Here is a 12,171-nt window from a genome sequence, read left to right on the forward strand (position 1 = left end):
CCAAAGGGCAAGTAGAGCAAACACAACCGGCCCGAGAAAGCAAACCAGGGCTCTGCAAACGACGGGCGGAAAACGTCGCATGGAAAGCTCCCCTAGCCAGGTGTTCTCCGCTCAGACTTAGTCAGATCATAAATAACGTTCTCGGCCCCAGAGATCCGATTGCATTACAGCCCAGGAAACAGGAACCACCTTTAATCTCCATTCACGACTTTTCAGCCAGAATGAAATTCAGCCCCGCGCAGTGGCCAGCTCCAGATCTGGGTGCCCGGGGGACTTCGGTCTTGCACTAGGCTGCTTTCCCCGGGGGTGAATTTCACCCCAGAGGCGGAAGAGAAGGTGCTTTAGCTGAGAGAGGCACAAAGGAAACTTGTCTCCTTATTGTAAACAAGAACTGCTTTCAAAGGAGCCTGTATGGAGTGCTGGGCGGCATGTCAAGGTGCTTTTCCAGCAGCTTGCGAGGCAACAGCAAGTGCACGTGCTCTGAGTTCGTTAGCAAGCTGCTGGCTTGGTGCATTTGGGCTGTTGCCGTAGGGCAGTTATGCCCATACAGCAACCGCATTTCCCTAGGAGGGCAGCGTTGGCCAGGCCAGGAGAGACTGCTGGGCTACCAAGGCCTTCAGTGTCCAGTTGCAGCATGGCCAATATCCAGTGCGTCAGAGAGAGGCTACAAAAGAAACCCTCCAGCATCTAGTCCAGCACCAGGGCAGAATATTCCTTCCTGACCCCTGTGGCGGTCACTTCACACCCTGAAGCATGACATTTCATTACTTTTATCTCAGCCTGCATCACTGCAGATATTATTAGTGTTCATAAAATTATCCAGCCCTTTTATAATCCAGCCACAGGATGGGACTCTAGGACCCACTAGAGCAGCAAATTCCACAGACTGACTGCAAGCTTTGCAAAGGAGGTTTCCTTTTATTAGTGCTAAATTTGCCAGCCATTAATTTCTTTAAGTGATTCCTTGTTCTTTTAATACAAAGTTAAAAGGAGGAACTGATCCTTTCCCATGACACCCTTCAGAATCTCCCACACTTCAGCAAAGGACCGGTAGCTCACCTCCCTTCAAGGCTGCAATACTTGGTGTTGTGCATAAATTCTAGCCAGACCTCTAGCCTTCCCCATCTCCATAGTATCTGTCTCAAGGGGAGGCAGTCGGGTCTGGACACAATGCTGTACTTGGAGAAATGGCATTGTCCAGTGGAACAGGGCAGCAGACTGGGACTCATGACTCATTGCATGACCTTGGTCTAGGTACTGGGCCTCAATTTCTCCATCTGTAAAATGGGAATAATGATCTTTTGCTCAACTTTCCAAAGTGCTCTGAAATCTGTGGATGAAAAGTGCTATATAAATGCAAACTGCTATTTAAATTCCTTCCTGGCCTTGCTGCAATCAGGAGCATGAGATTTGCTGACCCTTTTCCTAGTCTGTGCAGCTACAGCTGTGAGTATTAGTCACAAAATTATCCATCGACAGTCTTTGACTCCCTGGCAGCTTCCTGCCCAGCTAACTCTCATGTTGCATTTTGAAAATGCAGGAGGAAAAAAAATCTTAGTGACAGCTTGGCACTGCTGTCCTGGTGTTCCTTGCTGCACCTTCAACCCCAGGGGGAGATTGCATGCCAATTCTCTGCTGGGTTTACAGCTGGAATGACCATTGGCAGCTCTCTGAGATTCTCATTAGCAGACGCTGCTGCTAAGGGGATGAGGCAGAGCAGCTACAACGTGTTGCTACCGTGCCTGCAGGTCCCAGGAGAGCCCCACCCGTGGCTGCTGCCGAGCTGCGTAATGCCAGCTCCCCCAGACTGTGCATCCAGCCCGACCCCCTCACTCCCATCTTAAGGCATCAGCTCATTACTCTCTGGCTCCACGGCCTGCAACTGCAGAGCACATGCAGCCCTATAATGAATCCATTCATTAGGCGGTGACAGGTCTCTCCCGCTCACTGAGCCTGCGGCTGGGTTTGGTTCTGCCCTGTTGCTTCTTCAGCCGGGGGTTCATGACTCCCAGGCTGCAGCCTCCAGGCCAGGCGCTAAACCCTGCAAAACCCTCAGCTCACCAATGCAGTGGTAAGGAGAAAAATGGCCTTTCCCATCCAGTGTGATTAGAGGGAACAGAGCCAGGGGCCTCAGGGCGGGTTATAAATCTGATTTATTGACCTCACCCAACAGCAGCAGCAGCTTGGACTAGTGCGTAAGTCTTAAATTTCATTGGGTGATAAATACTGAGGGCGAATCAATTTGGTAGAAAAGCTAATTAGCCTGCGTGGTTCTGCATCGATCTTCAAACACAGCTCGGTGGAGAATGCTGGGGATTTCATCACCTCGGCCTGTGCCGCTGTGGGCTGAAGGATCCCATCGTGCACAGAGGCCTGGGAAGGCTGGGGGTGAGGGGTGTGCATTAGAGCAGATGAGGTTATGTCCCGGCCAGTGGCTGAATAGGATTATTTCTCCTAGGACCGGCCGAATGGCATGTACCACAAGCGTGAGCTGCTTCATCTCCATGCTTGGCCTGCTCCAGTTTGCCTCACCTCTTGCCCCTTTCAGTGGGGTGGTTAATCACAGGGTCGCTGCTATCATCAAGGGGGCAGGGCCCGGCGTGATCTCTCCAGCTCTCGTGCCCCCCGGGTTTCTTCTTCTCCCTCTAGCTACGGTGGCTCTTCAGGGTGCTGCACAGCCAGGGGGGGAGATGGAGCTAGCGTGGGCCGGGGGCGCCGGACCTGGGGAAGGCTTTTCAAGGGCTGCAGCAAAGAGCGGAGGCTGGAATCAGCTGTGACTCTGAAGCCTAAGGCCCCACCCAGCCCCGAGTTGTTGGTGCCCTCCTCGGGGGCAGAGGCAGATTAGGGTTTTGTGGGGCCCTGGGCCAGAGCAAGTGGGGGCCCTTCCCCCTTCCCACACTCCTGCCAGGGAAATGGGGCTGGGGTGCGGGCGGACAGAGCGGGGCAAACCCCTGCACCCCGACCCCACTCCCTGACAGGAGCGCTGGACAGGCAGAGCAGGTCGGGACGTGGGGGTGCCCATTTTTCCAGGGTCCCCCATTGGTCCAGTGGTTAATCCACCGCTGCGTGGGGCATTGCAGAGAAAGGTGTGATGGAGAGTGGGAGGGCTAGGGACGGGCTGCCCTGCCGAGGGGCTGTGCGGAAGCAGGCACGGAGTGGGGGTTAGGGGAGCTTGTTCTTGGAGCCCTTCTGAGCTCAGCGTTGTGCTCTCTCCCGCTCCCTGCCAGGTGGTGAAGGTGGTCGGCAGTAACATCTCCCACAAGCTGCGGCTCTCCAGGGTGAAGCCCACCGACGAGGGGACGTACGAGTGCCGGGTGATCGACTTCAGCGACAGCAAAGCCCGGCACCACAAGGTCAAGGCCTACCTGCGGGTAGAGCCGGAGGAGAGCTCTGAAGCGCCCCACCACGGCTCCTCCGCCAGGCACGTGCAAGACACCCAGCTGCTGGGCGGCCAGCTCTCTGACCACGCCAGACTGAGCGGCACCCCCTCCCACCACCAGCACCACCACCACAAAATGGGCAAAGAGCTGAGGAAGCGGGCGGCAGACACCTCCTGCCTGCTGTAGACTGAGCCGGCGTGGCACAGAACGGGCTGCTGGATTCCCCCCCCACACACACGTCCCTCCCCACCCCAGACTGGGCAGAGGAGGAGTGCACGAGGACCGGCACCGGGTTGATGGAAATCTACTGCTCCGAATCAGAGACACACTCTGTGACTCTCGCATGTACCCCTCTCTCCCCACCCTGCCATGTAGCGATGGAGTTTTAATTTCTTTAAAAATACCCTGGAGCTGATGCAGTGCCGTTTCCAGGACTCGGATGCAGACACGGGACCTCTCTGTTCCCAAGTAGGGTGTGACCAGAGGTGGGGAACTTCCTCTGTGCCATCAGCTTGTAAGGGGGGGCTCTCCCTGCTGTCGGTGCCCAGGGGAGGGGCTGGGGTTGGGACTCATTTCCATGGAACATGGCCCCTAGTCGCACCGTTCCCCTGGTGTGCCGTGTGCAGACAGGGCTTCCAGCTTTGTGCCAGGTTTCGTGTATGCCAGCTGCTCACGCCCGTCTCGCATTGCTAGCTTTCTATGACTCTAGTGAACCCAGCTGGGTCTCTCTGTATGTGGGAATCGCAATCACGCCCCTTTGCTTTGCCTGATGAGTCCTGTCCTCCCTCCCTCGAGAGACCCCGCATAGTTACTCTGGTTGGATCCAGTTGTGTGGATACAGCGTACGTCGCTCATTCCTATAGACGGTAAATAAAGTTACCTCGTCCTCCTCCAGGCTGCCACACCTCGCCCCCGGCCGAGGAGGCCAGTCTCTGAGGGCATGGGAGGAAGAGAGGGGCACTCTGAATGGGAAGCCCAGCTGGTTTTAAGGAGCCATCACATTGGCTGGAGGGAAGGGGCAGAAAACGCCAACCTGCCTAGAATTCATTGGATAAAAGGCGGGGCCCGGGTCGGCTTGGGAAAGCGCAGGGCTCTGCCAACCCTGGGGCGTAAGAGCTCTAGGGAGGTTTTGCACCCACTGCCCCCTCTTTCCTCATTGCATTTCATGGAGAAGTGGGGAGGGGCTCCTCCCCCACTGTCGAACCCGTTCCTCGGCCCAGGGAGGGGGGTGGGCTCAAGCCACAGCCCGGTTCCGAGAATTCCTACCCTGGGTTGTTTGATACGACAGGCCGAGCCCAGCCCTGGTTCCCGGGGCACGCGTTAGTATTTCTATGTGCGCAGGGAGGGCGCGCTGCAGCCCGCCAGAGCAGCTCCTGGCGGGAACGGGGGGCCGTGGGCCCCCGACCTGCAATCACACAGGAGGGGAAAGGGGATCTCAGCGGCTCTCTTGCTCTAACCTCCCCATGCACCACATGATCCAAGCTGTGACTTGCAGACCTGCTGAAGCGAATAAAGCTCTTTAAATGAACGCCGCCTCCGCCTCTCTGTTCGTAGCAGCGTTTTACAGGGGGCCCTTTAATAAACACTGGGCAATATAATCGAGCAGGGTACCATTTGAGACAGCATCCTCCCCCCGCCTCTGACAGTGCCACCTGGAGGTGCCCCGCAGCCATGACGCACCCTGGCCCGGTGCTGGTCCCAGCTGCAGGCCCTGCCAAGCAGCAGAGCAGCACTTTAATCCCAGCTGAGAGTTTAGATCCCCCACGGCTGAGGGATCAGCTGCAGCTGGCAGTCCTTAGGCTCAGAGCCTCACCAGGAGGCCGTGATCCTGTGCAAGGCGCTTGGGGAGAGAGGAGCTGCTCTCTCGGGGCTGGCTTGGGGCATTTGGCTGTAAGCTCTGCGCAGGGCCTGCAGCTGGAAGCAGGGTGAGTCTGGGGTTTGTTCTGTCACCAGAGCCCTCGGGCGTTTGCTCAGCCTGGCCTGTCTCCTGAGCTGTGCAGCCCCCAGGCCGGCCCCTGTACTGCCTGCTGGGGGTGCAATGCGGAGCTTAGACTGAGACAGCAGCGCTCGGAGCTCCCCCAGCACGTGCGCACGGTGACATGGGCAGCTAGTGCCTCGTGTCCGAACTCCTGCCCTGCCCCCATGTCAGGGCTTGGCCCTATTGGTAACCGCCAACTCCTCTAGATCCCGCTCGGCCAAAATGCGCTCCCAGCCAGCGCGAACTGCCCCACCCACCCGCCAGCGTGACGGGGTGGGTAATTGCCTACGGTCTTTGAGCACCTGAGCCCAGCGCGCCCCAGCCGTGGAGCTCTGCGTTCTCAAACCGGGGCTCTGGCCTGCCACCGCCTGCCACGTGCTGGGAGCACTTGCTTTAGAGCGAAGGGAGGGAGGTGAGGCCAGGACACCAGGGTTCTCTCCTGTGCATCTAGCCGCGCACCATGGCTCTTCAGTCCCCAGTGCAGAGAGGCCCTGGCTTTCTGCTAAGGGCGGTGCTGTGCCAGTGCTAGCCGTAGAGTGCCGGGGAACAGGAACACAGCAGAGGGCAGAATTTGGACCCTTTGTGGGGAGACCCGGCCACTACCCTGAAAACCTGACCAGGTCCTGGTACCAGCTGGCGTACAGAGCTGTGCAGCTACTTACAGGACAAAGTAAGAGGCTCAGATTAATTCTCTCCGCTTCATTTTCTGCTGCGCCTGGAGAGGTTTCCATTGGGTCCCTGCGTGCCCTGCTGATGGGAAGCCTCATCCTCACCATGCTGCGTCCTGCAGCCAGACCCTGGGCTTTGGGAGCTCCCTCCAGGCACCGTGCAAATGTCCTTACCTCAGAGTGGAGCAACTCTTCAAGGCCCCATGGCTGAGAGGAGGGCGGGAAGCTCAGATCAGGTGTTGGCCTTGGTCTGTGCCAGGTGGCTACAGAAATCCAGTTGCATGAAACTTAGCTGCCTGGAGGGGCCGGCTTTCCTTTGGCACCAGGGCAGGCTCCTGTAGGAGCCGTCTGGATCTGCGGATTTCACGGCATTCTCCAGGCTCAGCTTTTCGTAATGACTGAAGAGAACCTCTGAGCCCTGCTGGGGCTGAAGCAGCCGCCTGAGAACAAGCCGTTGCAGCAGCGGGTGTTGGCGAACTTCAGAGCCTGATGGTGACCTCACAACACCCTGAAAGGCAAACGGCTGGGCCCCCGGTTTCCTGATGGCTCTGCGAACAGGGTCACATAACTGCACCTCTCCAGCGCTCTGGGGCCATGGCTTAGCAAAGTATAGAATACATTAAAACATCCACCAGGGCCAATGCCAGTCACTTAAAGCCAGACAGAGAGGCAGAGCACACGGCTCGCAGTCAAGGACAGTAATAAAAGCTATCCCTTCCCGCCCCCTTCCTCCCACCACCCAGTCAAGTTTGACATTGTCCACAATAACACAGGAGGAAACTGTGCAGAACCCTACAAATGCACAGGATACTTTGCCAGGAAAGAAATATTAACCAGCTCCCGGTTCTGGTAGTTTTAGCAGAAAATCCAGCTCTCCCACTAGCAATAAGAATCGCTAATCTGTCTCTCCCTGAGCGGCCCCTGGTGTGTTTGTGTTGCTCTGATACCTGGTCAGAGGCAGACGTCTCTCCTGTGAGAGAGAGGGAAAAAGCTCACCCCCCCCCCAAATAGTTAAACTAATCGACAAAGGCTGGCAAAGAAAGCGAATCAGAGCAGCCTCCAGAGCGACCCAGGGCTGCGAATCCCCGCAGAACAAACGAGAGTCAATAAATGGTGGGGTCTGGAGTAATAGCTGAGAACCTGGAGGTGAGTTAGTAAAACTCAACTGGTTGAGTTAGGAGAAATTCATTTCCCTGGGTTTAATTGAACCTGCAGGAGCAGGAGAGGCAGTTCCAGCTCCTGGCACGCTGCCCCTGGTCGCTGAAGCAGGAGAGCCCGGGACAACCCCTAGAACACAGGACCAAACACCCGCTGGGCAATGGCTGGGCAGCTCTACCACCAACTGGTAACCCTGGCATGCCTGCCACATGCATCGCAGAGGGCCCAGAGCAGAGACATGCCCCAGCTCGGCTGCCAGCTGCGTGCCAGCCTTAAACCAGGGCCGTGTCTGAAACTCCCTGCACCTGCTGCTGGGCTCTGGCGAAGGAAGGATTTCCCCCTTGCCTGGTTTAGATTCTGCAGGAGTCTCTGCGGGACAAGCGGGTGTATCGCTCGCTTGGGGCACCGTCCGTAGGCCTTGGCACTGACTGGCGTTGTGGGGTTCCTGGCGCTAGAGTGGAGATGGGCTCAGGTGCAGGCCAGTCCGCATGCTGAGCACATCTAGCCCCTGCAGCTCCCGGCCTGAGGGCACTGCACCGGCCACACTGGATTGGGTGCAGAGCAGCTCCCTGGGATGGAGGGGAGCCGATGGGGAGGAGGAGCTCGCTGTGCGTTCCCCATTCTCCACAGGGTCAAAGGGCGCTCCTGACAAATAGAGTCCTGCAAGTCTGCGGATCTCCGCGTCATAGCCATGGGCATCCACACCCGCCTGTTCGGGGATCCAAATGGTGTATCCGCACCGGCTCCACCAACAAAGGAGGCTGGGGACGAGGTGCCCCGGGAGGTGGGAGAGGTCTCTGTCTGCGGCTGGACTTCCAGTGAAATCAGCCCGTCCGGAGCTGGTGCCGCCGCTCAGGCACCAGGGGCAGGTGCTGTTTCCAGACATGGGACATCTGTGTGATGCGGCTTTCGGGTTCTGGAGCCCCCGATATCCCCCGGGCTTTAGTTCCTCCCTCCTGCTCTCCCTTGCTACTTATTCTCCTGGCCGGCCCATGGGCCAGCAAACTCAGGGGCTGCACAGGTCAAAGGGCATGCTCAGGGAAGGGGCTCTAAAGCATGGCGTCCTCCCGGAGCCCCCTCTGCGCCTCAGATTCGCTTTCTGCCCCCCCCCCCCCCCCGAGAGCCGGCACTGCTGAGCCCCACCCGCTGGCACGTACAAAGCGCCTGCCCCCAGCGGGCCCTGTGCTAAGGTCACAACAGCCCTGGGCGCGAGGAGGCGTTAAATCCATTTCCCAGCTGGGGAGGCTGCAGCAGAGGGGTTAAGTAACTTGCACAGATCAGGAATGAAATCCCAGTCTCCTGAGTCCCCGTCCTGTGAGCCAGCCCCACTAGCCTCTCCCCTTCCCGCTGCTCTTTGCTAGTCTGCCTTGTGCATTAGCATCAAAACTACCAGCTGAGGTCTGGCTGCAGCGCTCTCATTCCGGGTGCCGGCTGCTGCGGGGGTATGCAGCAGAAAGAGCTCATTTCAGGTACTAGAAAAAGGGCTGAGCTTAAGTGCCAGCAGTTAGATAACACCCCCTTCCCCCCCCCCCCGGTTTGGTTTGTAAACTGAACAAACTTAATATGCAAGTCACTGGCGAGGAATAAATAGGCACCATGAAAATGTCATTTCCACAGAGTCACTTTTCTGACCATTATCCCGCTGCAAACAAAAGCAATTTACTCTGCCTGTAATAAAGCAGGGGTGATAACGAACCTGAGAGGAGCCGCACAGCTTGCTCCCGGGAAAGGCCAGCCTCCCTGCCCGGGCAGCCACTTCAAAAGAAACACAGGATGCTGGGCAGAGACCGCGGCCACTAAGAATTCCCAATCGATCCATAAAGCCCAGAGAAACCCCATTGCGTCACATACACCGACGACCTGGCTGGAGAAGCTGTCTATGAAAAATCAATCCCCTGTCAGGAGGCAGTTCTGCAGCACATAGATCCACAGAGGCATTGGAGAGTATGTGTCAAAACAGCCCTGCTGCCATCAACCAAGGGCGCAGCCCCATTAGCCCAGGCACTCTGTGACGGGGGCCCAAACTGGCTGGAGCCAACCACCAATTCTGCACACACACCTTTGCGCATGCAGTGAATTTGGGTGCCCAGCACTGGCATCTGGGTGTGACGCTTTGGAAGTTGGGCACCTGTATGCAACTGCCGGGTTGCCTTTGGAATCCCCTGTGTGTGCAAACGTGTGTATGACTGTGTACATAGGTGATCAAATCAAGGCGGGGTGGACATTAACAGCCCTGTTCAGGTTTGGCAGGCGCTGTTTGCTGTCGGCTTTTTAAAGACCATTTCCCCCATTGACTCCAACGCAGTTCTATGGTGTTCTCCTTTTCTGCCCCCAGGGCTCTAGAGTGATTTTAAACCACAGCACCTTTTGCAGCCCTGTGGGAGCTCAGGCGCTGGGCTGTCCCCATCTCTCCACTAGCTGCGTCTACCCACAGTGGGCGGAGAGTAGGGATTATTCAAACCCCTTTTTGGTTTCTATTGAAAGTGTCAGAGCAGCAGAAGGCCCGTGCTCCAGAGAACCCCTCTGAGCCTGACACGGCTCATGCTGCTTCTCTTCCCCTGTGGGGCCCGAGGAATTATCGTTAACGGCAATATAAAGTTAAACCTTTCGTAAGTGGCCACCTGAGGACCAGCAAGAACCACTTGCCTGGTATAACTGGTCTTTAACTAAAGGTCAAAGAAAATTGTACTGGAAGCCTTGGGGAGACCTTAAAGTGGCCACGTAAGCTCAGGGTCTTGCCTAGCGGAGGTGGGACAGAGCCGGATCTAATGCCCTGAATTATTTATAACCTTTTTAAGTTGAACTGCTTGCCAGTCTAGGGCTTTAATGCAGTGCAAGGTGCAGGGGGCTTTGACAGGGCAATCAGTGGGGACAGACAGCCTGCACGCCTCTCCGGACACGCGCTGTAGCTGGGGCGAGGGGCCAGGGCATGACACGCAGTGGCTCGGTTCCATAGAGCGTGAAGGAGACAGCCCTTGTATTCTGCTAGCGAGAGGCTGTCAGGGCCTTAGAGCCGGGGGTCCTGCCCTCTGGTATTGGTGCTTACGCTGATATAGCAAGAGTTCAAACCCCCCCCCACTACTTTACTCATGAGCCTCTGCCCTGGCCCCAACCCGCCTGCTGCACCCCACCACGGAGCCTGGGGTTTGCAGCAGCCGCTCCTCAGGGGCAGGGGGGGGGAGGGTTAGTTGTAGTCAGTATTGCCAACGTCGGGCAATAGTCTAATTTCATTGTTGTGGTTGCAGCTGTGTTTAAAGCCTCTTGACCTCTCGTGGCCCTGTACTGGCTGGGCCATTGCCGCTGGGTGTACGGGCGACTACAGCCCATTTGCTGTCAGACGTGTCTGCCGAATTCTTCACAAGGCGAGTGGCTGGGGAGCAGTTCAGGGACAGGAGCAGAGAGCTGGCAAAACCAAATTCCCGCTCTTCCCCAACCAAGCCAGGCCTGGCCATGAACACTGTGCCCAACAAAGAGCCGGCTGCGGCGTGTCTCCGGTACTGACCTAACAGCTGGGTTTGGCTGCACTCGATGGGTCTGCGGGCTGCTTTGGACACAGTGATTTGTGGCAGAGCACTGGCCTTTAGCCACCCTGCCCATGAGCAGCACATGCGGGACGTGGCTCTGGCTTTGCTCCACGCATGTAAGATACGTCACTGCTGAATTTGGCTCCTGGGGGAGAAATCCTTGTCGAGGAGCGCTGCTCTCCCGACGGCTAGGGATAGGCGCCGCGCCAAACCAGCAGCAGCTTTTCTGTGTCAAACGCGAGTCACGTAGTCTCTGTGCCTTCGCGCAGCTCAGTGGGTTTCCAGTGGTAAATGGTCGTTTCACCTACAAACCAGAAGGCTGTTTCATTAGGTCACCAGGAAGCCCATGCTAAAATTACAGCCTCAGGCTTCCGGTCCTGCCTGGAGCAGGGGGTTTGGGTTTTAGCTGTTCCTCTGCCAGCAGCATTAGCACCTAGGGAAGGCAGATGGTAATTACGAGAACTTTTCCAGTTCCTTTTGTCTCACGTCAGCCCCAGTGCGACAATGCCGCACCTTCCTCCCACCGCCCGGGAAGGGAAGATTTACTGCTGGGGCAGGCGTTCCCTGCAGCAGCCGGGTCTGCCCAGACCACTGACCCTGGTGCCTGGCTCCTGTTCTTCCTGACAATTAGCGAGTGGCTAAGGCCCGGAGGCGCTTTACCTCAGAAGAATTCTTTGCTTGCAGCACCATCTACAGGAGCCCTGGCTAGACTCTGCACTGACTCGGCCCAGAGCCTGGCGTTCGGCACAGCGCTGGCCATGGGTACACGTAGGGCCAAGGGGCCCCATTCTCACTCACACCAGCAGGGCCGACCCACAACATTTTGGCACCTGAGGCGGGGAGCTCAAATGACGCCCCCATGCCTCCTTGTAGACACAATTTTCTACACTCTGGGTCCTAGTGGTGCCCCCCACAGTCTGGCACCCGAGGCGGCCGCCTCAGTTCGTCTCCTGGTAAGGCCAGCCCTGCACACCAGTGCCTGACTCTCCCCCTGCGAGGGGACACATGGGCCTGGTGTGTTTAGCGCATGCCCTGGCTTTCCAACGTTCAAAGGCGAGGCTCTGCAGTCGGGCAAAGCACTGCAGGTTCTCCGGGACAGCCAGTGGCAGTAAGTGCTCACCCGCCAGCCATCTCCTGCTGCCCTGGCTTTGAGCTGACACATGATTCAAGGCGTCATCTGCCTGCGGCCACGGGGGAGAGGGCACCACAGTATGTGTGAGCTTGGCTCCTCTCCCCTTCCTGCAAGCTGAAACTCACTCCACTTCCGGCCTCTGGGCCTTGTCCCCTTCCTTTCACCCCACAGACAGAGCGGAGAGCCAGCTGATCAGGATGGTGCTGGGAGCTCGGCTCTGTAGGCAGAAGATCCCACCTGGTTGTGAGGTTCATGTTTCTTCTGTGCAAAACCAGCACAGCTGGGTGCGAACAAGTCTCGTGGGCCATTCCACCCACACACACGCACGCTG

General features: G+C 57.4%; 1 protein-coding gene across 1 annotated transcript in view; it reads left to right on the forward strand.

Annotated features, from left to right (window-relative positions):
* The window catches only part of VSTM2L (V-set and transmembrane domain containing 2 like), a 43,389-nt gene extending 38,481 nt beyond the window's left edge, over window positions 1–4,908 (forward strand). The window contains exon 4 of the mRNA XM_054045622.1: window positions 3,228–4,908. Coding sequence (XP_053901597.1) covers window positions 3,228–3,566 — 339 coding nt within the window. The 3' untranslated portion in view covers window positions 3,567–4,908. The remainder of the gene's footprint in view (window positions 1–3,227) is intronic.
* The last annotated feature ends 7,263 nt before the right edge of the window (window positions 4,909–12,171 follow it).

Source organism: Malaclemys terrapin, chromosome 12, assembly GCF_027887155.1.
Source record: "Malaclemys terrapin pileata isolate rMalTer1 chromosome 12, rMalTer1.hap1, whole genome shotgun sequence".
NCBI classification, from domain to species: Eukaryota; Metazoa; Chordata; order Testudines; family Emydidae; genus Malaclemys; species Malaclemys terrapin.